This window comes from Puccinia triticina, chromosome 16A, assembly GCF_026914185.1.
Source record: "Puccinia triticina chromosome 16A, complete sequence".
Classification (NCBI taxonomy): domain Eukaryota; kingdom Fungi; phylum Basidiomycota; class Pucciniomycetes; order Pucciniales; family Pucciniaceae; genus Puccinia; species Puccinia triticina.
In genome coordinates, this window is record NC_070573.1 from 4,598,590 (window position 1) to 4,625,083 (window position 26,494).

General features: G+C 47.5%; 3 protein-coding genes across 3 annotated transcripts; 2 read left to right on the forward strand and 1 right to left on the reverse strand.

Annotated features, from left to right (window-relative positions):
• Positions 1 to 4,118: 4,118 nt before the first annotated feature.
• Positions 4,119 to 4,853, forward strand: PtA15_16A424 (uncharacterized protein; the record flags this gene model as incomplete). The annotated part of the gene is made up of 2 exons (XM_053164112.1): positions 4,119 to 4,547; positions 4,614 to 4,853. 2 exons carry the CDS (start codon positions 4,119 to 4,121, stop codon positions 4,851 to 4,853), a joined length of 669 nt encoding a protein of 222 aa, XP_053028070.1.
• Positions 4,854 to 5,425: 572 nt separating this feature from the next.
• On the reverse strand, positions 5,426 to 8,844 carry PtA15_16A425 (uncharacterized protein; the record flags this gene model as incomplete). Its single annotated transcript, XM_053164113.1, has 9 exons — positions 5,426 to 5,569; positions 5,657 to 6,368; positions 6,433 to 6,466; positions 6,533 to 6,622; positions 6,687 to 6,751; positions 6,828 to 6,986; positions 7,060 to 8,249; positions 8,338 to 8,600; positions 8,655 to 8,844. The coding sequence occupies 9 exons, from the start codon at positions 8,842 to 8,844 to the stop codon at positions 5,426 to 5,428; spliced, it is 2,847 nt and encodes a 948-aa protein (XP_053028071.1).
• A 162-nt stretch (positions 8,845 to 9,006) lies between these two features.
• PtA15_16A426 (uncharacterized protein) lies at positions 9,007 to 13,095 on the forward strand (the record flags this gene model as incomplete). Its single annotated transcript, XM_053164114.1, has 9 exons — positions 9,007 to 9,168; positions 9,232 to 9,359; positions 9,454 to 9,492; positions 9,572 to 9,719; positions 9,794 to 9,908; positions 10,006 to 10,231; positions 10,302 to 10,428; positions 10,521 to 10,697; positions 13,042 to 13,095. The coding sequence occupies 9 exons, from the start codon at positions 9,007 to 9,009 to the stop codon at positions 13,093 to 13,095; spliced, it is 1,176 nt and encodes a 391-aa protein (XP_053028072.1).
• Between the last annotated feature and the right edge of the window lie 13,399 nt (positions 13,096 to 26,494).

Below are 26,494 nucleotides of genomic sequence, written 5' to 3' on the forward strand. Positions count from 1 at the left end.
ACTACTGTCTACCGGCTTCTCACCTGGTCTTCTTCTACTCACTGAATCTAATCTATATCTTCACTGTCAAGCCCCTGGCCCGTGATGACCGGTAGCCCGTCAGTTTCAGTCCCTGGTGTCCCTCAACAGGTTATGAGACCCTCTTAGTCTTGCTCAGTAATTCGCATTGAACCTTCATCCTCATCCTCGCGGAATCAGATTCAAGACTCGCCGCTGGCCATACCATCGACTTTCTAATCACTCGATTACACTCTTGATTGCCTTGACCAGCATGTCAAACTATTGCCAAGTTCAAAATGTCTCCTCTATCCTCTCATCAATCGCAACCTTTGACGGCACCGAGGCCGTTTTACCTCGATGGCGCAATTGACTCGAGGGTGTCTTAGGAATGCAGAACACACTCGACATAGTCAAAGGGACCCTTACTTGCCCCAAGGAAGATACTAAAGTGGATACCTCCGCTGTGAGCCTGAGTCTCTATAGTGACAGCAGGACACAAGAAATGGGGGGGCAATAGTTGGATTTCTTGGGATAAAGAAAATACAACTATAAGAGAAAAAGAGAAAGAGAGAGAGAAACCAGGAAGGATAAGAAAGAAGAGGAGTACTAGGTTATTCTAGTGGGAATGCACGTCCACTGGCAAAGCTACTCTTCTGAAGAGTGCTGCTAATCTGTGCTAGAAAGAGCTACAGCTTCCTCTCAGGAGGGTATCTGGATCAGATAAGTTTAATCCAGCCACAGTTTTTTTAGACTTCTCTCTGGACAGTCAAGGTTCTTAATGGGAAACCTGAGGGACAGCCCTGCAACCTAGATTTTGAGGCAAAGGCCAAGTGATGATAAGGGACAGCCCTGAGATCAAGATGGAGGCAAAGGCCTGTAGATGTGGAGGGACAGCCCTGTGATCAAGGAGGAGGCAAAGCAAGAAGAAAAGGCAGATCAAGCAAGACACAGAGTTGTACCTCTGAGATAATCAAGGTTCAGTGAAAGAGGTTACTTACTGTCAATATCCTAGGTGCCTGTGACGGTAGGTATACTGGGAGTATAGTAGGCTCTTTGGTGGTGATCCTGGGGTTATCTGGGTGGTGGTTCTGGTGTGCTGAAGTCTGTAGATCCGCCTCAGGCAAGGGGGATCCTGACTACAAAAATTTTCACAGTTTGCTTATGTAATTTACATATGTACATGTGGTTTGGCGCGCCTGGTAGCGCTGACACGTCACAACTGCGCAAGCGCGCCACAACTCCGTAACTCAGGGAAGGAGTATAGTTACAATGAATTGATGAGTTGTAACTAGGGTTAAAATTGCATGAGGAAACAGAATATGAAGTCAAAACAAGGTTATCTCTTAAGATGAAAAAGATATAAAGTAATTTATATGTAACAAACGTAGAACAGGCAGCTTTTAGGTCAGCTGTGATGACTCTAAGGCTGACATTGGCAGCAGCTATTTGATTGGCTGATTTCTCAAAAGGCTACAACCCCAAGGAAATAGCTGCCGACTGGGATGCGCTCTTGGATCTAGCTTGCCACACAATCCGGCTAACCCTCTCCGATCCTCTGTCTCAACGATACCAAAAAGTTAAACCAGCATCTTGTTTATACTCAACTATTGTAAACGCTTACAAGAAGAACACTCGAGCTCGTCGTATGCGTCTCCATGAGGCCTTCTGGAACGCCTGTCACGATCCAAACGAACCCGTTGCCTTGTGGATTGGTCACATACGGGTGGCCGCCGATGATCTCTTGACGGTTGAAGAGCTTCCGACCGATCGTCAAATCGCCAACCGTCTAGTTGGCGGACTCGACTCCTCTTGGTCAAACGTCCGGGACTCCATCGTCTACACTGCGACCAAGATGTCCCTCGACAACGTCATTGGAGCTCTAGAAGCCCACAAAGTCAGTCTCAACGGTATCAAAGCAAACGATCTCGCCCCGGTCTCTGCCGCCTACACCAAACGTGTCGCCTGTTCGAACTGCAGCAGACGCGGACACCAATCAAACAACTGCCCTAAACCCAAGAACTTTGGTAAAACCAAAGCTGGCGCCGCCACCGTTGTCAAGTGGGCCGCTACGCTAAACTATCCTTAGCGTGCGCTATCCGCTAGTTTAGCGTTGCGTAGTTCCTGACACATTGTCGTTAGTTGTAGCGCCCGCTACGGGCCGCTACACTACGCTACCGGGCGCTAACAGCGCTATCAGCTTTTTTAGCGGTTGAATAGCACTGCTAGCGCTGATAGCGGCGATAGAGGCCCTGTAGTTTCAAGGGGTGCCTGTTAGCGGTAGCGGGCAATCACTGCCCGCTAACAGAAAACCATGTCATTTGTAGTTTAGATCCGCTACGCTGCGCTGAACTACGGACTAAATGTAGCGTAGCGGCCCACCATTGTTGGAGATGGATTAGTGGTATCATGTAGGGGTTAGGGGTTAGGGGTTAGGGCAGTTTTTTTTAAATTAGGGGCTAGGGGTTAGGGGTTAGGGCAGTTTTTTTTTAAAAAAAATGTGGTAAGGTGTATAGTACATTGTATTGGATATGTATCGGTATGTATCCGATACGTATTGGTATGTATTGGATATGTATCGGTATGTATCGGATACATATTGGAAGGTTTTTTTAGTACACTGTACAGGTATGTATTGGATACGTATCCAATACGCATTGGATACAGCAATACATTGTATTGGTATGTATTGGATACACCAATACAATATATGCCAGCTCATCCAGCGCCAGCCAGCGCGCCAGCTCCAGTGGAGCTGGCCCAGCCAGCTCTGCTGTCCTTCGGCTTTTAGCCAAAGAAAAAAAGGGACAAGGGCGCGGCGCGAAGCGCCTCGCACTAAAGTGCGACCTCCCGTCCTCTGTGAGACAGAGACCCTGCGGGGCTGCCTCACTGGGAGACTTTGCCAAGCTCGGGGTTGGCCAGAACTTCGGGCCAAACCGGACTGTAGGGTTGGTTATGGCCACCCACCGCTTGTAAAATACATTCTAATTGGCTATCATGATTCGTTGTCAGGCGTCCATCTATCTCTAACTTAACTAAGTCCCTCTATTGGAGGGGGGACGCCGTCCCGCAGGGACCCTCCGAAGGAGGGACTTATGCACTATGTCGACCCCGTGGCAGTAGAGAATTAGAAAAATGATCTTTTTCAATCCTCTCTGGACGCGCCATTTGTCACCAGGCAATAAAACTTTGGGTGAGCAAAATGTGCACAATATCATGGAGTTTCTTTGTACATATTTTACAAATTTTTTGGGGCCTTGGGTGCCCCATGAAATCCTTTTTTGTGACTGATAAGTGTCCACTTCATTGTGCATTCCACATTTTGCACTGTACAGAATCTGAAATTGATAATGTTACAACTATGATTGCAGCTCAACCAGAGGAGTTGAGGATGAGAAAAAATAGTAGAAAGAAGGGGACAGCTTAAGCCATCCCAGAAATGTAAATTAGAAAAAAAAAGGTTCAGAAACTCATGTGGGAGATTGGTTTTAAAAAAGTCCCCACCAAAATGCCTAATTCTCTACTGCCGCGGGGTCGACATAGCGCGTAAGTCCCTCCTTCGGAGGTCGCTTCGCTCCCCCGAGGAGGGAATTAGCTAAGTTAGATCTATCTACAGACGCAGTTGGTCCGTGATAAACCAGTGATTAGTTTGGCCACGGGCCTGGAGCCGTTTAAAATCAAGGAAATGGCAACCAATGATGATATGCTAACTGTCGACTGAACTTGCAGATATGACCGGACGAAAATCGCCAGACTAAGAACCTACTAAGCGACCGTCAGTCCGGTCAAACATCAGTGTTGAATGGAGCGATGCTCTTGGAGTTTGACGAGCCCTCTCTCTATCTTGCTTTGGAGTGTCGGGTATAAAGACCAATCCCCTGTGCGCACTTTTGGGGATTCTCCTTCAGTCACCCCACAAGTAACTCACTTCCATTTCTTGAGCCGGACTCCCTCAAAATCCCGTCTATTTACTCGTTTAATTATAATAGTTCTTTCGGTCACCTGAATACATCTTTTTCCGCTTTCACTCAGACCATTCCACATCCCATTTTCATCCAGACATCGAAGAACCAAAAAAAACCTTCTCATCCTTTCGCTTTCCAATAATACTGCCCTCCATAATGTTCTCAACACAGCTCTCGACGATGATCACAGTAGCAGCCCTGAGCATAACATCCCTAACCCGCGCCGCCCCAACCCCCCAACTCGGCGGACTCTCGAGTTACAACAACGGAGGCCAATTTGGTAATTCGCAAGTCGGCGCCAATGGGTACGGAATGAACGGATACAACAGCGGCTACAACGGCGGCCTGGCATCCAACGGCGGCCAATCGAGCTCGAACTCATTCCAACAGTCATCCGGCACATCCACTCAGTCATCTGGAGGCGCACTCAACGCCTATGGCTCCGGAGGCGCTAACGGCTACGGTGCCAACGGCTACGGCATGAACGGGATGAACAATTACGGCTCCGGGTACGGTAGCGGCTCATCTCTCCTCGGCGGTGGATTAGGTTACGGTGGTGGACTAGGCGGTGGCTATGGAGGAGGCGTAAGTTTGTCTTTGTGGTCTCTTGACGCCTAATCAAAACTAATCGTGAATTGTTTCATTCTCCAGATGGGCTATGGATTGGGAGGAGGTCTTGGCGGCGGATATGGCCTCGGTGGAGGCTACGGCCTTGGTGGAGGGTACGGCATGGGTGGAGGTTACGGCATGGGTGGAGGTTACGGCATGGGTGGAGGCTATGGCATGGGTGGAGGATTTGGAGGAGGATTCGGTGGAGGAGGCGGAGGTGGATTCGGAGGTGGATTCGGAGGTGGCGGTGGATTCGGTGGAGGATTCGGCGGAGGCTACTAATCGGCTTCTGTCTTCTACTCTCTTCTTCTTTCCACTGTCATTTTTCTGGGCATCTGCGGGTTATGGAACACTTCACTTAATTGGACGATCGGAGCATCTTGTAACATATTCAATTTCATTATTCCTTTATTTTACTTTTTGCTTTTCAATTTTCGGACAACTATTTCTTTGGAAACTCAGCACCATCTTTGGTGGAGCTTGGTCACTGCTTGCTATTTATGGCACACTCTTACAAACCCGGATGATTCAGCTTTGCTTGGGACTCTGGAGGAGTTCATTAAATTGAGCTACTGTTCATGCTGAGAGGGAGACGGAGAAAATGAACCAAGAACTTGGATTGGATGAAACAAGAAATATATGCTTCATCTGTGATACAGTCTTGAACAAAGGACGTGAGGAGAGTTAAGACAGAAACTGTTTACAGGGCGTAAATAGGGATTACGTGTGACACGGGGGTATGATGAGATCTATGAACGACTAAACACATTCTATTGACTGTTGCACATAAATATACAAACAGATAATGATAAATGATCCCAAAGAGAGAGAAAGAGGTGCTGGATAAAGCCTGGTTACTTGTTCAGAACTTTCTTAACATCACGGATCGACTCGGCCACACACTCATCGAATCCGCTGCGGAAGAGCTTCAACTTGGTATTAGGGAAAGAGACTTGGAATTTTTGGCGGTCTTGGTCGCCCGACCGGTCGTAGGAAGGCTGGCGATGATGATGATGATGAGGGTCAGCCAGGTTGGTCTGCTGGGTCGGAGGGATGAACTGGAGCTGGTTGAGGTCCAACTCGGCCTTCTTGATGCGGTTTCTGAACCCGTCGAGGAGCGATTGGGTCTTGATATCATCCGCCGACGAAGGCGTGGGTTGATAACTCGATTTAGTAGTACAGATGGGTGCCATCGAGGAGGCATACTCTTTGTCGAAGCCGATGTGGCTTTCTCGTGATGATGATGGTGTGATGTCAATTGATGCCGATCTGGAGCTTTTGATGGATGGATCACACAGATGTGCATGGGTCTGATTTAAGGATTGTTCGACGTGAGACATCCTCTTGCTAATATCGGCTACTGCCCGCGAACCGGCCGGTTTACTGCTTAGGTGGAGAGGCTTGGGCGGCGCAATGGGTCTATGACTGTTCCGTTTCTTCGAAGGTCCTGCAACGATATTGTTGGAGTTGGATAAAACATCGACAGACTTGCTCCGGAGGGGATTGTTCTCGGGAAGGTTGACAGGCATGGCAAACGACTGTCTAGACGGACTGCTCGATCGCGAGGGCGACAGGATATTTGCTTTAATCTGAGTAGGCGGTCTCATCATGAGATCCTCCCAATCAGATAATGGCCGGTCAGCAGTTGAAAGCTGATCTATTGATATGTCCTTGCCTAATATCACTGGTGTCGTCACATCACGGATATATATCGACATGATTCTGCCGGGGTAAGCTTGGGCTAAGCTCACGTACATCTCCAGGTCTTGTTCCCCACTATCGCCCACACAGATAAACCTATAATGAAACATGGATCATGAGATTGGCCGAAATGGAGAAGACAAGCTCTGCTGGAACTCACTTGGAATTGGGAAATCGATTGATGATCGATTCGACTGAAAAGAGAGAAATGACATCATCAATGTCAAATCAAATCCAAGCTGAAGGATCCAATGCCTCACCTCGAGCACGTTTACGAGCCCCGGCGGATTCCCACATGCCTGAAAGAATCGAAGTGGCACCACGAGCATATTCCTTCAAGCTGATAGATCCTGAAAGAAAGAAGCAGAAAACAGTCAGTCACTGAATTGTCAGCTATGGGACCTGTCAACTTACCGCGAGGGAATCCATTAGCAGCCAAGAAGCCTTCGATACAGTACCATAACTCCATGGGTGAATTACTGCCGGAAAAAAACATCGATTTGAGCATGCGTAAGCTAAGCGAATAAAGCATAAATGATGCTGGGATTTGCTCACCTGATGTAGTGCATCCAACAACCCAACTCTTGGAGGGATTGGTACCACTCTGCCATCCCAGGAATCGAAACCTGATCGAAGCCAGCCAAGAAGACGTTTTTGAAGACGGCTTTGAGGCCCCCTAAGACATTCGTATGTTTGATGGTATCATCGATGTCTCTTCGTTTTTTTCGAGCATGACTGAGTAAGTTTACACAATTAAACAGAGCGTGGACTGAGGTGGAACACTCACGAAATCACATGGACACTTTCGGCCAGGGCAGGGATCACATCGAGTTCCATGACCAACGACGACTTTCCAACAGATAACTTGCGCAACTGGATGTCTTTTTTCGAAGGATCGGAAGCCATCGGCTCAGGCCCTCTGGGGAATGAATCGTTAGACTCGTCTCTGATCAATTCAGCCTCGATTCTGAGCCTAGTGATTCCGGTATCGGGGGATTGAGAGGATGAGTTGTGTGCAGAGTTAGCCTTTTGCTGCATCTGATGGACTCGCAGATGCGTCTCGATCGTCTGCCAGGGCAGCACGAGCTTATCTGACCAGACTCCGCCTGGTTTGGTGGTTATGACTTGAGTTAATAACGGTCGCCCGTTGTTGATGATAAATTCGTCTCGATCCAGTTCGGGCGTCAGGAGGGTGGGCGCCTCGGTTCGGGATCGGAAGAGGGATTTGGCGATCGAACCCGCGGTAGCTGTCGAGCTACAGATGCCGAACAGCTTGAGCCGCACCTTTGTGCTCTCGGACTTTTGCGAAAAGAAGCTGTGGAGTCGCTCCTTCAAATTGAAATGCAAGGTATGTAGATCCTCTTTTTCAATGCTGAATTTTTCCATCAAGTGTCCCATTCTGGTATCCAAGAGTTCGTGGGGGTGCTTGAGAAGACTGGGTTCGTTTTGGAGCATGCGACGATAAGAGTCTGTGGATGAGGTGGATGAGTTGCGAGAGAGTGCCTTGTTGGTGGCAGGATGAGGTAGCGGGGTGGGCATGTTAGGCTTGATGGGTGTGGGTGCGGTACAGATGATCTGGGCGGGCTGAGAGGCAAGCTGGGTATCGAGAGGTTGAAGGGATGCTCCAGCTTCACGGGCAGATGTCAGGGATGGTCGAGATTGATGGGTTGGGTTGGATTGAATGGTTGAGGGTAGAAGGGGCTCGAACTTGCGCATCTTCTCGTCATGTTCTTCATCGCACCCGGTTAATTCCTGCTCCATCAAGGCTGCAGTATTCTCAGCACTGGATTCGATCAGAGTCGAGCCAGAGGTGGAGGCTAGCGGAGGTAAGCCAGTCATCTTGCAGATCATCGAGTGGACAAGTCGTTGGGATCGATTCATCTGGTCTAATGTTGACCTAGCCCTGAAGGCGTGTATCGATATGAATAGCTCGATGTCGCCCGCACGAGAGTGTGAAGGGGATCCCAGCGCAACAAACTGTGCAAAAAAAAAGGGGGGGGGGGGTAAGGATTGGCGTAAGTTGGAGCTTTTTGGTTGGGGGCAGATGACTCAAGAGGGTGCTTACACCTGGGAAACAGACGAGATGGTCTTCGTTGTAGGGAGATTCCTTGTTCTTTCTCTGCCAGTTCTGGGGATGAAAGTAGGAGAGATAGCCCGGATTAGACGAGTTGACGGGTGGACTTTGAGTGAGCGGTCGCTGCTGGGAGGCGGCTGGTTGGATTGAGGCCCTTTTGGCGTTTCCCCCGACGATCATGTTCCAGTTGCAGGTATCCTTGTCCCATTCCTGCCACAATTCGCTCGAGCGCTGCTTGGAGTGTCTGCGATGGTCTGCACTCCGCCGAGGGTTGGTTGGTGGTGGTGGTGCTGGCTGGGGGGCGATGCTTCCGTTGACTCTGTTGAGTGGGTTTGCGAGTGAGTCCAAGTCTTTCGAGCTGAGATAGTTTGCTGATTTGGTGAGTAGTTTTGATGACAGGTTGAGTGCTTTGGATGCGAATAGCTGTCGTTTCGATGAGCATGCTGGGTAGTCGGAGGTGGTCTGGAGTGGTTCTTGGTGCTGTGAGGTGTTGTTCATGTTGCGCTGGTGAATAAAAAAGTTTTTTGCTGTGGGGGGTGAGAGTGGTGTCTTTATAGACTTCTGCTCTTTCTTTTCTTGTTTTTCTTTTCCCGACTTGCATTCTTCCTTTTCCTTCCTAGGACATCCGCCAAACAGTTCACTCCGACCATACATCACACGATGAAACTCCAACTGGCACCCGCTCGACTGCTATCAGCCCTCATCCCCATCCTCACCATCACACCAGCCGCCTGCGCCCACTCAGTCATCATCTCCAGAATCTGGCCACCCAGCGACCTCAACCCGGTCTCCAATCGAAGCCCTGCTCGTATTCCTGTCGTCGTCAGTTATTGTGTTTCAATTTTCTTCTGAACCGAAACTCATCTCGCTTCGTCTCCCATTCAGATCTGGCATGGGCTCAGCGACTCATACGCGAATCCAGGCTTGGATCGTTTAGCTCAAAAGATCGATTTACGGTACCCTGGCACGACGGTTTATAAGATCAGATTAGCCGACTCGGACGCACAGGATCGGTCAGTGCCCTCAAACATATTCACACGAATACATATCTGCTGGCACGCCGTGTTCATACAAACCTCTTCATCATTTACCGTACAAATTCATCAGCCGCGCAACGTGGTTTGGATCAGCCAATGAACAAGTCGCGTATGTCAGGTTGACCTTCCAACCTCCAACAAATCAAACCGACTGACTTGACTTGACTTTGATTTTCAATCTATCGTAGCTCCGTCTGCGATCAACTCTCTCAAATCGATGAACTCTCACTCGGGTTCGATGCCATTGGTCTCTCGCAAGGCGGCCAACTGATGAGAGCGTATACCCAACGCTGTAACCGGCCCAAAGTCCGAAACTTGATCACCCTTGGATCTCAAGTCAGTCTTCAACAAAAGCTCTAACTCGGAAACACTCATTCGAAATGCCTCCCTTACTCTTATCCTCTATCAAGCACATGGGCGTGTCTGGCACAGCACCTTGTACCAGCTTATTCGACCTTGGCTGTCATGTCTTACACAAGCTGATCGAAAGCGGGACTGTTTATGGACCCTATGCCCAACAAAATGGTAACGCTTCCTGTCTCTTCTTGCTCAATCAAACCAGGCCACCCGAGGTTGACCGTTAACCCTAAGCCTAATCAACCGCCGAATAAAAAACATCTAGTGATACCTGCCCAGTATTTTCGAGACCAATCCAATCTGGCGCCTTACATGAAACACAACGACTTCCTGAGAGATATCAACAACGAACGGTGGAACGATACCCAACCAGCTGATAGTGGGAGCCTTCCGATCGGCGAGCCAGAGGATGGAGTCAAGTACCAGCCACGGAACGAGACTTACAAACAGAACTTCCAATCACTCGAGAGCTTTGTCATGTTCCGATTCACGTCAGTCTCTCAACCCTGAGTCAGCCCGGACATCTTGACTTACTCTGGGTCTGTCCGATTCATGATACAGTGCCGACACCCTGGTGATTCCTCCCACCTCGGCGTACTTTACAATCCCAAATGCCACCGAGTCCACTCTGCCAGATATCCTTGATCCGATCCCGATAGCACTACAAGACTTGCCAATTTACCAAGAGGTGAGTGAAGCCGCCTATCCGATGTTTCATTAATGAGCGCATGTGCCCCGACCTACAGAACTAAAGAGCTTCTTATTCACTGGAATTCCCAGGACTATATCGGGTTAAAGGTCCTTGACGAAGCGGGTAAGATTCACTACGGTACCTGCTTTGGTGCACATATGCAGATCGACGAGGATTGCTGGGAGAACGTGATGGATTGGCTGGGTGATCAGAGCCGATCTGAGGCCAACCTACTCCTACAAACCGGCCCCCAAAACCAACAGCTTGTCCTCCAACACGACTGAGCAGATATGTCTTACTAGGTTGCCCTTGCCCCCCTGTCCGCTCGCATCGTACCTTTCTCTACCACATCCCTTATCCCTGTTGTATGTACGTTTTGGTTGTTTTGGATTCCCTCTATGTGTGCACAGCTTGTAAAATCATCCTCAATCTGTTTTGCATTCTTGTAAACCTATATCCCATTGCATCCAGCCTCTTGAATAACCAAGGCCGTGTTTGGCAGTGTGATTATTTTACACAATAAATAATCAGGGCATGCCCCTTTCTGTCCACATTGTGGAGCACTCCGCATCAAGCCCCACAAAGCACAGCGCGCCGCTGCGCAGCACACAACTCGACCCCGCTTCTGCACCAGGTCGCTCCGCTGCTGCTCCTCGGACCTCCCTCATCACTTGCACTGCCCCACATTTTGCCAAACTTAACGAAGTCCCTCGAATCGCGATCGGAGGCGCGCGAGCGCCGTCGCGAAGCAACCCTCCGAAGGAGGGACTTATGCCCTACCTCGCAAAACAGTAGGCAGCAGAAATCCCATTTGGCTGGGGAAAATCTTCAAAAAAAAGTCAACTGTTTATATTTCGACTCCGGTAAAAGGTATTGAAAATCTGAGGAGACAGATTTGTCCGCCTCCATCTGCCCTTCCACCTGCCACCTCCCTGAGGCAGTGCTCTATTTCCGCCTTTGAATCTGAACAGGGAAATCAGGAATTTGTGAGCGCTCTTAACACAGGTCCTTGGGTAAATCCATACTTTGACACATGCCAAAGATGATCTTATGCACAACATCCCTTGAGTCTGACAGACCAATACAAAGGTGCAACCCAATGTGTATGATTATCAAGAAGGTGGTGTTCAGCTGTCAGGTTTCAGAAAAACATGCACTAAAACATCTGCTAGCACTTGCAAGAAGGCAGTCAGATGTCTTGTGTTGGATAATTATTTAAAAATCAGGTTTGGGTGTTAAAAATAGAAAAAAAAGTGAGCAGAGAGCCATGCTTCTTGCACATCATTTGGGCTAGCTCACTTGGCCTCAAGTACATTTGTGTAGCTGCTACAGAACAAAACATAACAAAACATCCAAAACACCCTTCTGCTGCCTACTGTTTTGCGAGGTAGGGCGCAAGTCTCTCCTTCAGAGGTTTGCTTCGCGACAGCGCTTGCGCGCCTCCAATCGAGGGACTTGGCTAAGTTTGGCATTCTGCCCATCTGCTCCTGCCTCACTTGAACACCCCACTGTCATTGACAGACATCAATCCCAAATTGCTTGTACAAATCAACTCAAGTAAGTGCAATGCAGACCCTCCATCAACCCAACCCTGCACCACCCTAAACAAAAACTCCCTCAGCTAGGCATACGGCCGTGCATCTCTCCCCAGCTAGGTTTATTGCCCTGCATCTCTCCCCAGCTAGGTGTACAGCCCTGCAACCACCACCACATCCATCCCTCATCTACATAAGACAAATCTAACCACACATTTTTTTTCTTATTCTCAGTTTAATTCTGCCCGCACTGCACCCCAACCAACCCGTGTTGGGCTTCACTAGATTGTTGGGTACCATCATTATAACACAGTGTAGCTGATAAAAAAAACAAAGCGGGGAGAATAGAAGATGAAGAAGATCCGCAGCAAGGACTTTATCAGTAGTCAACTATGGATAATCAGTCACCATCCAAACTGTGTGTGAGAAAGGATGCTCTGGAAAAGCCGGGTGTTGAATGCCTTTTGAGCGCTTGTGGGTAAATACTACTGGCCTTGACCAGCCCAAGAAATCTGATTCAATAATTTTTTGCTTTTCTTGGACTGTCAATTGGATGAGGATAGTGTACATGCACTTGATGAGCTTTCTGAGCCCCATATTGGAGTATCTGATGATTACCAAAGTTGTAGTCTCAAACTCAGGCTGAAATTTGTTTCTTTTTCTCATTTGCTCCGTTTTTGGTCATCTTTGTTTCTTCATTTTTTGTCACGTGATATGGCCCTCAGACCATCATGCTTGGGTGTCTACTGTGTGAAACAAGTCACTCACTCTCACCCCACATCTGTCACATTTTTTGGGTGCTACCACACCACCAAGCTATGGTATTTTACAGCTGCACAAACATAATCCTCTGTTCATGATAAATTTGGATCCTAAAGATCTGTACCCAAATGATTTGAACACCCTTGAGATACATTTGTTGATTGCAAAGAGAGCATGTTGCACTACATATTTTCTTACTATCCTTTTTCCTATGGGGTGAATACTTGTCAGGGGAGGGAGGGGGGCTTGGAGCATGGCAATGGTGGGCAATCAGCTGGGGAGAGTTGAGGCAATACTTGTGTCATGTCAACAGTGGGAGTCTGTTGTGGCCGTAGGCCCAGGAATATTGGCTATGCAGCAGATCTAACTTTGCATAATTCACTGATTTCTGACACCCTGATTAAATATTTGGGAAAGCCGTGTAAGCTAAGTGAATGAGTCACAGCAGTTGGATATCTTCTGGGACAAAACAAACCAAAGGGTAGAAGGTGGATGGCACACAATCACTGTGGGCAAGTGAAGTATGCAAGATTACACAAGCAGCCTGGTTGAGCTCGCTGGTGCAGTGGTGCGCGTGGTAGGAGCGCAAAAAATGCAGAATAACCTAAGTTATTCTTAATAAGAAAAAAGGGTTTAACGGAGGGGCCAGGAGCGCCTGAGGTTTTTAAGTGCCCTCCGAAGTTCTTACAGGGTCTGCACACTGGTGCGCAGAGGTTTTTACAGCCTGTGACTTCTGGAGCCCGGTAAATGGGGTATTTTGAACATAGAAATGTTCCCAGGAGGAGTTTTGGGATAGAATCCCAATAGAAAATGAAAGAAGTGGACTTACTTGTAAAGGGAGTCCGCGATAAAGACAACAAACGACTCAAGGAACCAAATTTAGAGCACTGGCAGGTGGGCAAACAGGTCGAGTAGACAAGGGCTGGGCTGGCAGGACGGCAAAGTGGTTGGTATGAATCTGAGGGGCCTTTACTTGCTCAAAGGCCCCTGTTTATATATTTGAGCTACAACTGGTAGGGTCTTTCCTTTGGCTTCTTGACCGGAGGAACTGTTTGTGTGGACGGAAGCGTCTTGTGAGTTCTACTACTCACTGCTCAAAGGCCCCTGTTTATATATTTGAGCTACAACTGGTAGGGTCTTTCCTTTGGCTTCTTGGCCGGAGGAACTGTTTGTGTGGACGGAAGCGTCTTGTGAGTTCTACTACTCACGTCACTCCTGTCAGCTGTTCTTGGTGACGGGGTGCGCTCTTCCTTGGCCCAAGGGAGGGCTTTTGTTCAAGATGGCTTCTCTCAATTTTTCATCTTTGGTCGGGGGAGAAGCAGTAGTTTATTCCTTACTACTCTCCTCCAGCCTTGCCCAATCAAGGCTCTCTTGGTTTATTTAGAAGTTGGAAGTATCTGGCAGCCCGTTCTCTTGGCCTGAGAACGGTTTTTAACCAGTTCTATGCTCAATCTCCTGCTGATTCCTTTGGCTGGAGTTCTGTCACCCTCCACCCGACTCTGTCCAGTGTTCAAGGGGAGGTATATTGAATATTCATTGTCACTTTTTATGCGCGGGGCTCTGCGCCGCAATCAATACTCAATAACAAATATCTTTTTCACCTTATCTCTGTGGCGCAACTAATATGTAATATAGACAAAAAATGGGATGTGTACTTTGTTTTATCTTCAGCGATGCCTTTGTGTTACTACTGGTTTACCTTATTTTTACATATGATAGAATAGTTAGCACTGCAAGAAAAACTCTAGAAACTGCTTGCAGTTGAGATGCAGCAAGCTTGAATCAAGCCTCAGCTCAAGCTGGAGTCAAGCACCCAAATTCAATGCTGGTGCACCTTGAGTGTGTACCTTGTTCAGCATCTCAATGCTGAACATGCTGTAGTGCTTGTGCAGTAGGCTGAGGCAAATGTTCAACCTTGAAAATGAGCATACCTGAGCAACCTTTTATTTGCTTTTAGTAAACACTCCATCTGCCATTGAACTTTAAAGGGTAGTTAGGCTACACGTAACACGTAGATAACAGTAACGTAACAGATTTTTTGTCGTTATTTACGCGTTACGCGTAAAGGCGGTGCAATTACCTTAGCGCACCACATTAAGCCGTTATTTTTATGCTTGTTGCGTTGTCCGGACGCACGGAGCCCCTGAGAACCAGCAAAAAATGAGGCTAAGAAAGCCTTAAACACTATGAAAAAAACTCAAGAAACTGCTGGCAGTTGACATGCGGCATACTTGAGTCAATACTCAATTAGAACCAGGTTCATACAAATTAATCCCAGGCTGGAAAAGCCTGGAATATTTGGAATTTGCACAACATCATCCTAGTGCACAGTGCACTAGACAAGACTGAGCTCTGAGGCAATTGCTCAGCTGGGATCCATGGTCTCTGAGGCAAATGCTCAGGAGATCCATGGTTTGCCAACCTGGGCTTGTCAGCCAGCATCAGCCCCTCCTGCATCTTGTTGACCGGGTGGAATGCCTCCCCCTCAAGAAGCTCCTTCAACAATGGGAAACCATGTCGACCAGGAGCAGACAACAGCATAATACAACAGGTGGCCGGGGGCAGTACCTCCCGGCCAACCACATCCACCTGTCGACCAGGAGGAATCCCTCCCGGTCGACATCACCATCCAGCCATCGAGTGGTGATGTACACAACCCACTCGATGACCGGCACAGTCCGGTCACCGAGAGGGTACACAACCCTCGCAATGACCGGCGCACACCAGTCATCGAGATGGTACACAACCCCTCGATGACCGGCACAGTCCGGTCATTGAGTGGGTACACAACCCTTGCAATGCCGGCACACACCAGCCATCGAGAGGGTACACAACCCCTCGATGACCGGCACACACCGGTCATCGAGTAGACCGAGACCCACTCAATGACCAGCACAAGCCAGTCATTGAGAGGTACACAACCCACTCGATGACTGGCACAACAGTCATTGAGAGGGTTATGTACCCACTCGATAACCGGCGTGTGCCGGTCATCGAGTGAATTGAGACCCACTCGATGACTGGCGTGCGCCGGTCATCAAGAGAGTACACAACCCCTTGATGACCGGCACACGCCAGTCATCAAGTGGGTACACAACCCACTCGATGACTGGCACAAGCCAGTCATTGAGAGGTACACAACCCACTCGATGACTAGCACAACAGTCATCGAGAGGGTTATGTACCCACTCGATAACCGGCGTGTGCCGGTCATTGAGTGGATTGAGACCCCCCATGACTGGCGTGCGCCGGTCATCGAGGGGTTGTGTACCCTCTCGATGGCGGGTGTGTGCCGACATCGCGAGGGTTGTGTACCCTCTGAATGACCGGACTGTGCCAGTCATCGAGTGGGTACACAACCCACTCTATGACCGGTGTGTGCCGGTCATCAAGGGGTTGTGTACTCTCTCGATGACCGGCGCACGCCAGTCATCGAGTGGGTCTCGGTCCACTCGATGACCGGTGTGTGCCGGTCATCGAGGGGTTGTGTACCCTCTTGATGGCCGGTGTGTGCCGGCATTGCGAGGGTTGTGTACCCACTCGATGACCGGACTGTGCCGGTCATCGAGGGGTTGTGTACCATCTCGATGACTGGCGTGCGCCGGTCATCGCGAGGGTTGTGTACCCTCTCGATGACTGGCGTGCGCCGGTCATCGCGAGGGTTGTGTACCCTCTCGATGACCGGACTGTGCTGGTCATTGAGTGGGTCTCGGTCCACTCAATGACCGATGTGTGCCGGTCATTGAGGGGTTGCGTACCCTCTTGATGGCTGGTGTGTGCCGGCATCGCGAGGGTTGTGTACCCTCTTGATGACCAGACTGTGCCGGTCATCGAGGGGTTGTGTACCATCTTGATGACTGGCGTGCGCCGGTCATTGAGGGGTTCGAGTCCGGTCATTGAGTTGGGAGGGGTTGCTCCCGGTCGACGCGCTTGTATGTACCCAAGTGGCTGGGAGGCATCCATGAGGTCGCACCATGGACTTGTGCAGTCCATTGTCAAGGCTGAGTGTCTGAGGACACCTGGAGGCACAGTGCTCAAAATTGAGCACTGAGCAGCTGTGCCTTGTGGCTTGGCACCTGGCCAAGCTGAGCTACCCTGGAAGCAAGCTGGAAGTGCCCTGGAAGAACCCAGACACTGATCAAAGTACTAGCATGGTAACTGCATGTCAACTGACATCAGTTTCTTGTGTTTTTTTTCGTAGTGAAATGGTCTGTTATTGCGTCATCCGGGGGATAACACAATAACGGTCCTCAAAAATGAGGCCTGTTACGTTACGCGCAGGGCCTGAAATGTCCCCGTTACTAGTAAGTAACAGGGGGGGCGGATGACGGGGGTAGGTACGTTACCAAAATCGCGCGGACAACGTAACCTAAAGTAACTACCCTTTGTTGATTGAATCCAGCCAGAATAGCATAACAGGGGTATGTACACATGAAAGGGATATCTACATATGAAAGGAATATGTACACATGAAAGGGGAATGCGATAAGTTGTATTAACACATAAAAGACACAAATGATTAGAGGGGTATAGGGTATGTGCAGTAAGGGGTCTTTGCACATGAAAGGGATATGTAAATATCAGCTCAATGATGAAAGGGGTATTGAGAGGGATGTAAAAACTCAAAGGGGACATGTAAACATCAAATGGTCATGAGTGCATGATGAAAAGGGTATCACTGCAAAAAAACTGTGTCAAATGTGAGCAGTTGACATGCGGCAACTCTGAGGAAGCTTGTGGTGTTGCACCAGCTTTACTCAAGGTTTGACTCAACCCAAACTTCAATGCACAGTCACTGTGCACCTTGCGCAGTGACTATCACAACAAAGGCACTTCTGCATTCATGTGGAGTTACAATGGCAGCTTGGCTTGAGTATCCTGCATGTCAACTGCAAGCAGTTGACCAAGTTATTTTTGCAGTGTATGTATACATTGTGAAAGGGATACATGCACATGAAAGGGATACACACACATGAAAGGGGTATGTGCACATAAAGGGGTATGTACACATTATGAAATGGGTGAATGCATAAAAAAGGGAAATGTGCACATGAAAGGGGTATGTGCACATGAAAGGGGTATGTGCACATGAAAGGGGTATGTGCACATGAAAGGGGTATGTGCACATGAAAGGGGAATTTTCACAGGTATCAACTCATTATTTTGGAGCCTGCATGTACTCAGTTTTTTGTACCTCAGACTCACTCTTGCATAAATTATACAATTTGCATGGAATCAACCAGTGCTTGATTCTTGCATGAGGAACAGCTTGCCTTGAGCTCTTGCATCTCAACTGCAAGCAGTTTCTAGAGTTTTTCTTGCAGTGTAGCCGGGCTCTAACTTATTATAGTAGCCCGGCTGACAATCTTGAGAAGGTGGAGCGGTTTGAGGGATGAACAAGGATCTGTAGTGAAGGGTGCACTTGGGCTTGGTGGATGAGGCTCAGACTCAAAGATTTATTTCAATATCAGAAGGAGCAGACTACACCACGGCTGCAACCAAACGTTTCAAAGCGGTTGCGAAGTGGTATTTGAAACGTTCACAATACAATTGGAAGGATACGTTGGGGCGAAGCCCCCACGGAAACCAGTTTGAGAAGTTCGGCCAAACGTTCAAAATAATGTTGGCATTCCGCTGTGGGAACGGAATGAAAACTAAATAGGTTGTGAGGTGGTTCTAAAAACTTATTCCGTTAACAGAAATGTTTTTGAGAACCACCAAAATGTTTGCAAAAACCGCCATACGTTATGGAAAATGTTTGCGAATACCGCTGAGGAGCAGTGCCAACCGACTCTCCAGCGGCTGTCGGAGCAGCAAAAGATGTACTAAGGCACGGATCGAACTGACGATCAACTCGATCCCACTGCCCTCCGGTGGCTGCTTACAGCACAAGCCACCAGCCGATATCTGAGGAGAGCTGTTGATGCTATATATGCTCTGTACCATTGGATTTTGGAGCTTTTTTTTTCCCAAAGTCAATTTTGACTTTTTATTTTTTATTTTTTGGAGGATTGGGTTTTCTCAACCTTTCAGGTGGAAAAACAACCCTCCAGATTGTTTTGCAAACTGACTCTGGCTTGCAAAAAGTTATGATAAACGTTTTGAAAAACGTTATCAGGACGTGAAAACGTTCACGGTTGTTGATTTCTTCCTTGAAACCTTCTTGGTTGTCATTTTTGTTTTTCAAACCGCTTGAAGTGGTAATTCAAACTATCTCGGTTGCACATAACGTTTGCCTGAACTAATTTGATTAAAAAAACCACATCTTAACTTTCACCCCAAGATAACGTTGTAACAAACAAAAAGTAACTCATAATGTTTGCAAAAACCATCCTCAAACCTTGAACATTTGCGCGAACCAATTCAAAACCGCAAACGTTATTGGGAACTGAATCTAAACCTGAAACGTTTCTGGGAACCGGTTGCCAACCGGAAACGTTTCACAAGACCGTACTCTAACCTGAAACATTTATGGAAGCCATATCTTAACCAGAAACGTTCCCAGGAACCGTTTTCAAACCTGAAACGTTTGGGAACGGTAGCAAGAAACTTTTCTTGCAGCTGTGGTGTACTATGTATCAACTAGGGAGCCCCCTTAGCAAGATCCAAAGGGGGTCTCTACACACATGAAGAGGAAGCAAAAACACATAAGACAGGTGGCATGTAACAAACAGGGGAGATACACAGGAGACAAGCTATTGGGGACAGGAGACAGGAGACTGGGGACAGGGAAAATTATATTTTACTGGGGACTGTGGAATGGATAATTTACTGGGGACTGGGGATAGAATAATTTACCCTGGGGACTGGGGACAGGATACTTTAATAAGGACTGGGAACTGGAGAAGGATGTGAGCAAACAGAGAGAAAGATATTCTAACACAATCTGCTTGGGTTCGCTGATCTGTAATCTGTATGGAATCTTGCCCTTATCCGTAGGATGAGACATCTCCATTGGCATAAAAGTATGTTTGGGAAAAGCTAGTTATTGTACACACAGTTGAAATAAGGTTGCTTTAAGCAGTATGAGGCGCCACAGCCGCAGATCAATGTTGCATTAAATAATTTCAAAGATATATAAGGATTTGGGCGTGTATAAAGTCTTCTTGGGCCCTGTCTGTAATGTGGGGTGGGTTGCATATGCAATGACTGCTGAAAATCTTTTTGCTTCCAAAGTTCCGCTTCACAAGCTGCAGAATCCCATCTCCAAACCTATTTTTCAATTTACAACCAATTTTTTCATTGATGACCAATCCGTTCTCCCAACATATTTTCCACTGGCAATTTATTTTTCCATCAACAATCAATTCTGTTCACCTGTCTATCACATAACCAATTCAGGAATATACAATGCCCGTTCACGCATCAGATTTTGCTTCACCATCACCGAGCCCACCTCCCAAGCCTCACCCAACCTCTTTCACCATGAATGGGAAACCATATGACATGTCCTACGTGGGAGGCCTGTTTACTGAGAACTCTTCAAATGCAACACCTACCAAGACTAATCAATCAAATGCTGTAAAAAATGGTTCCAACACTTGCCGCAAGGATTTTCAAAGACAAAAGGAGCGGGCCCCGCTGCCCACAGTGGTGAGTTGAATAGATCTATCCGCCAAAACACTTGATGTGAAAGTTGCTGATCTTCCTTCTCGCTAGCACCAACGGTGGGCCGCTACGCTAAACTATCCGTAGCGTGCGCTATCTTCTAGTTTAGCGTTGCGTAGTTCCTGACACATTGCGTTGTAGCGCCTGCTACGGGCCGCTACGCTACGCTAACGGGTGCTAACAGCGCTATCAGCTTTTTTAGCGGTTGAATAGCACTGCTAGCGCTGATAGCGGCGATAGAGGCCCTGTAGTTTCAAGGGGTGCCTGTTAGCGGTAGCGGGCAATCACTGCCCGCTAACGGAAAACCCTGTCATTTGTAGTTTAGATCCGCTACGCTGCGCTGAACTACGGACTAAATGTAGGGTAGCGGCCCACCGTTGCCAGCACTCACCACATTTGCTGGTTCCACCCACGTCATCATTAGCCCCTGCAGAATCTATCTCTGGCTTGGTAAGGCAACAATTGAAGAATCATGTGAGACTGCCAGATACTAGAATTTACCTTGAGTTATCTGAACAGGCAGACAAACCGGCGGAATTGGCATGTGCTGGTTTTAAAGCAAAGGAAGGAAATTGGAGAATTGTACCATATGAAGGACCTACTCGAGCCATAACAGATGTAAGCATTCTTTGCTTTGAAATCATTATGAATTTTTTTCTAACTGGTGTTTATGCCAATTTTAAATCAGGCCAAACCTACTAACAAGTTGCACAGGATGGACCTTGATCCCGCCTTGTCAGACAAGGACCCAGAACATGGGACGTTTTTGTGCCATTGTATCAAACTGCCAGTAAACACAAGGTTGGTGATTTTCCCAAAAGACAGAGAGATGGCACTTGGAAGCATGCTCATACATGCTGAGGTGGAGTCCCTGGGGATAACACACAGGAATCTGCTCAACACCCCCCATTGGACAAGGAAGTTGCGAATGATGGGACACATGCCAGCAAACCAACGGCAGATTTAACCCGCCCAATTTTTGACAAGGACTCAACCAGAAGCACCGTGGATGCAAGTAAGACACCCAGCCGCTCCACAATGTCAGGTGTATTCCAGGAGCTTGAATGCCTCCGTGCGCAAGGGTCATACAAAGATCCATCACCAACCGCCAATCATGTGGTAAAGAGGAAGATGGCGCCCTCAACCTCTGCCCCTGGAGAAGCACTCTTTAAGGAGTTGTCAGCCTTAGAGTCATCACAGCTGACCTAAAAGCTGCCTGTTCTACCTTTGTTACATATAAATTACTTTATATCTTTTTCATCTTAAGAGATAACCTTGTTTTGACTTCATATTCTGTTTCCTCATGCAATTTTAACCCCAGTTACAACTTATCAATTCCTTGTAACTATACTCCTTCCCTGAGTTACTGAGTTGTGGCGCGCTTGCGCAGTTGTGACGTGTCAGCGCTACCAGGCGCGCCAAACCACATGTACATATGTAAATTACATAAGCAAACTGTGAAAATTTTCGTAGTCAGGATCCCCCTTGCCTGAGGCGGATCTACAGACTTCAGCACACCAGAACCACCACCCAGATAACCCCAGGATCACCACCAAAGAGCTTACAACACTCCCAGTATACCTACAGTCACAGGCGCCTAGGATATTGACAGTAAGTAACCTCTTTCACTGAACCTTGTTTATCTCAGAGGTACAACTCTGTGTCTTGCTTGATCTGCTCCTTCTGCTGGTTTTGTCTTCTTCTTGATCATAGGGCTGTCCCTCCTAATCTACTGGCCTTTGCCTCACTCTTGATCACAGGGCTGTCCCTTATTATCATTTGGCCTTTGCCTCAAATCTAGGTTGCAGGGCTGTCCCTCAGGTTTCCCTTTAAGAACCTTGACTATCCAGAAGGAAGCTAAAAAATTGTGGCTGGATTAAACTTATCTAATCCAGATACCCTCCTGAGAGGAAGCTGTAGCAATTCTTAGCACAGATTAGCAGCACTCTTCTGAAGAGTAGCATTGTCAGTGGACGTGCATTCCCACTAGAATAACCTAGTACTTCTCTTCATCCTGATCCTGCTCAGTTTCTCTCTCTCTTTCTCTTTTTCTCTTATAGTTGTATTTTCTTTATCCCAAGAAATCAAACTATTGCCCCCCCATTTCTTGTGTCCTGCTGTCACTATAGAGACTCAGGCTCACAGGAGTTCAAAAAAATGGTTGCGCAAGGGACGGCCAAACCTTTGGCACAATCTGAGGTTGCCAATGAATCACGTAATACAGCCCCATTGACGGCAGCTGGGGCACCATAAACGCGGTTACGTGCCACAGGACAAGCTCTGAGACACCAGTACCTCATCAGGCCAATTACCCCTTGGTTCACCAAGCTTATGTGCAAGCCCCAGCGGACGGAAGAGTTGGAAAGAATGCAGGCAACCCAATCCATCAACGTACTGAACCATGCTGCATTTATAGAAGCCTTCTGTGCACGAGAATCATGCACTGCAAAAAAAACTTGGTCAACTGCTCGCAGTTGACATGCAGGATACTCAAGCCAAGCTGCCATTGTAACTCCACCTGAATGCACAAGTGTCTTTGTTGGCACAGTCACTGTGCAAGGTGCACAGTGACTGTGCATTGAAGCTTGGGTTGAGTCAAACCTTGAGTAAGGCTGGTGTAACACCACAAGCTTCCTCAGAGTTACCACATGTCAACTGCTCACAGTTGACACAGTTTTTTTTTGCAGTGATGGCTTGCCCAAAATGGCTGCCTTGGAAACCATTGGAGAAATGAGGACTCTGCAAGGTATCTGTAAGTAGCGTCTGGCAGTGTACATATGATACAAAGAGAAGTTCTCCCTGATTTGCTGATATGGCTCTAATTATTGCAGGGTTTAGGAATCAGGAACAACAGGCCAAATGTGTTATGGACATGAAGGCTTCCCATTTAGATGAGAAGTTCCAACAGGCGTCAGAACACCAAACCAAGTATCACCAGGTGGTTACAAGGTTCTGTGCACGACTTGAACAGAAGATCTTGGAATCTGAGGCGGCAGGGATTTTGGTGATGAGAGAAGTGTTTGACCTGAACACGGAGGAGGCGCCCGCGACTGTAGAGCTAGTGCCTGAAGATCATAGCTCCAGCTATCTTCAACCACAATCAACAAAGAGAACTGTGCGTGGGGAACTTCAAGTGAAATGTGGTTTTACAAAACACAAACAGCAAACTTATTTGGCATGGCCTGTGTTTTGAAGGGGAGGCAGATGAAATGGCCTTTGATGTGGGGCGCATGGCTATCAAGAAACCCAAAATTACACGTGAGTGGACCAAGTATCTGTTCTATCTAACAAAAAGGGTCAACATGTCTTTGGGTGCCTGCCTGAGCAAAATGTATCATGTGTGCATGCAGGTCCCAAATCCAGTAATCGCGTTAACCACCAACTGTCTCTGGTGCCTTCACCTGGGAGCAAAACAGTGGATCACTCTAGGTCATCCCCAACGCAGCCTCACCCAAATTCTGGAACCTCAACAAGTAAGAAGAACACAAAGGAACCAAAGCCCCAACTGACCAAGAAGGAAAAGGCGGAGAGGCGGAGGAAGCTCAAAGAGGAGAGAGAAAGTTCAATCTATAACATTCCACCGCAGCCTGGGGGTGAGCTATTGTTGTTCATTCAGAAACAAACATGCATACTGACTTCCCATGAGTTCCACAGCATTGCTCCATCCAATCTGGGACTCTAAGCGCTGTGAAGCGGCACATTTAGAACATTCCCGCATGCTAATCAACTCCCAAAACTCCGCATGGGACTATATTGGGCCAGAGCTGATGTTACGGGTGATGGAAATTGTTGCGTGGACTTCAAAAGACACCTAAGTCAAATCATTCTATGGGAAACCGCAGCTGATTTGGCCCTCAGACCATTCATTGCAGCCTTTGGCATGGGTTTACGAACAGGAGTTCAAGGAAAATCTGAGTCAATGTGAGTCAAAATCCTATGTTTTGTCAAGCTATGGATTTTTGATTTGGGAGTCTTTCCCTCTGCTAACTGCTTACTGGAACTCCAGGCCCCCGGCTGGTTCAGCTAGATGCCGATGATCCCTTTTTCCGAGGTTACGTGGTTGACTTGAAAGTGATCCAGGCGGCATGTAAGTGTTCTTCCTGGAAGTGTCTGTATGTCATGATGATCTGTGCTACAACAAGCGAGGATTACACCAAAGATTGTGTTACAAAGACTGCAAGTGCATCTGCTTTTTGAAAAATTGCCACACTTCTTGAAACATCTTACAATGTGATACACAACTACATTAAACCACGACCGACCCCACCTTCAAACAACAAACTGCCTTCTTAGCCGCGGAATTCTGCTTGGGGAAGATATGTGCCTTTGCACCTGGGTCAAGAACTTCTTCCAACCACAACAATGCGCGGACAGCAAACTGAATGATCATTCTCCAAAAGTGGATCTGGGAGATCCTGTTTTTCTGCCTCGTGATGCAACGGTCAAAATTTTGTGCAGACCTCATCCACTGCCAGCGGACCAAATCTTATCCAGACAAGACAATGATATTAGCCTCCAAGATGGCAGCCTTTGATCAGGATTGTTGTTTGTTCTCTGATGGCTTGATGCGGCACCAAAATAACAAGCAGAAGGTCAACCAATGGAGGAGTGATTGGCTGGCGGCTTTCAGATCAATGGCAGTTTTCTTTCTTTACGGGGCGGCTGGATGGTGGCATTGCCTAACAGACTGCCACAATTTCAATCAAGAAGATGTCTGGGCATTTGTCCACCTGGCGCATGCCAAATCCGAGTATCTGTATGAGAATGGCCACCTCGCCGAACATGTTCAGCCTAAAACCCCATGGAACAGGGTCAATAGCTTTGTTAGATGGTTGCTTGCACGGACCCACATGGAGGGAAGCCGATAACGTTGACTGGACTCTGGCCGTCAAATTTTGGAGTTTAAATGTTACGGAGGTCAACTTGGCAAGATTTGCTCTTGAGGATATCCTTTCAGAAGTTTGTTTGACCAAAAAGGCCAAATCACTAAACTATGTACTTGGGGGAAGCAGCTCCAGATGTTGAGCTCAAGGAAGAATCCCGTGGAAGCGCCAAAATTTCAAGGAGGAACACGGCGAAGGGATGGCTTGTGACTATGGAATTGTTCTTGGCCACCGTTGAAGCAGACACACTGCATGGCGCCCCAGTGCCACCAACCTCCCTGGCCTCTGCGTCTCACCAACCCGTGTGGGATTTTGGGCCTCCTGGGGACGACACCAATCCATCTTCCCTGTCAGAAAGAGGTAGGTAAAGTGGTACTTACCGGGTGCACTCTTCTTCTAATGTTATGTGTTTGCCTTATCAAAGCTTGCTCTGAGTAGCACGGTTCATTCAAAGAACTTATAAGCGCTTCCCGCATACGAATCTTTGTTTACTCAAGCTCATAGAATATAAATAAGAGCCAAACCGCCAAATTGCACGCTTATACTATCCCCACGCCCTCTGTTCTACCTGTCCTAATTTCTTTTTTTATCTCTCCTCTCTTATTTCTATTTTTTCCTAGCTCTATCTCTCTATGTGAAAACCCAGGGTCGGAATATCTTGTAGCCAATGGAGGCACCTTTAATTAGCTTCTTTGCTATTACCACAGCTTCTAGTTAATAGTGCGCAATGTTAAATTGAACTGCACTTTAAAAAATGAGGCCCTGTTTGGCAGCGTCATATTACGCAGCGTAATAATAGGGAACATGCTACATTACATATGGTAAGACATGTCTTTTTAGGATAATCTTTTGAAAGTAAACCCTCATAAGGCTTGGCAGTTTACTTCCAAAAGATCAGGCAGAAAAGTAGTGTCTTACACAATGTAGGGGGATATGGCAAGATTATTTATTGCGTAATAATCACGCTGCCAAACAGGGCCTGAAAATGAAAATAAAATAAAATAAGGCCCCGTTTGGAGCCGATATAATCCAGGCAATATATAAGTTTTTTTGCATGACATCCTATGTGACATCTGATCAGGTCCGCCAAAACTTATGGTATTCAAAATTGCATAATTTTTTTTTACATAAAATCATAAACTGCAATTTTGGCTGGGAGATGTCACTTTAAGCTTTATGCACGCTGACATCTCCCAGCCAAAATTGGTTTTATGATTTTATGTAAATAGTGACATATGCAATTTTGAATACCATAACTTATCGGCTCCAAACAGG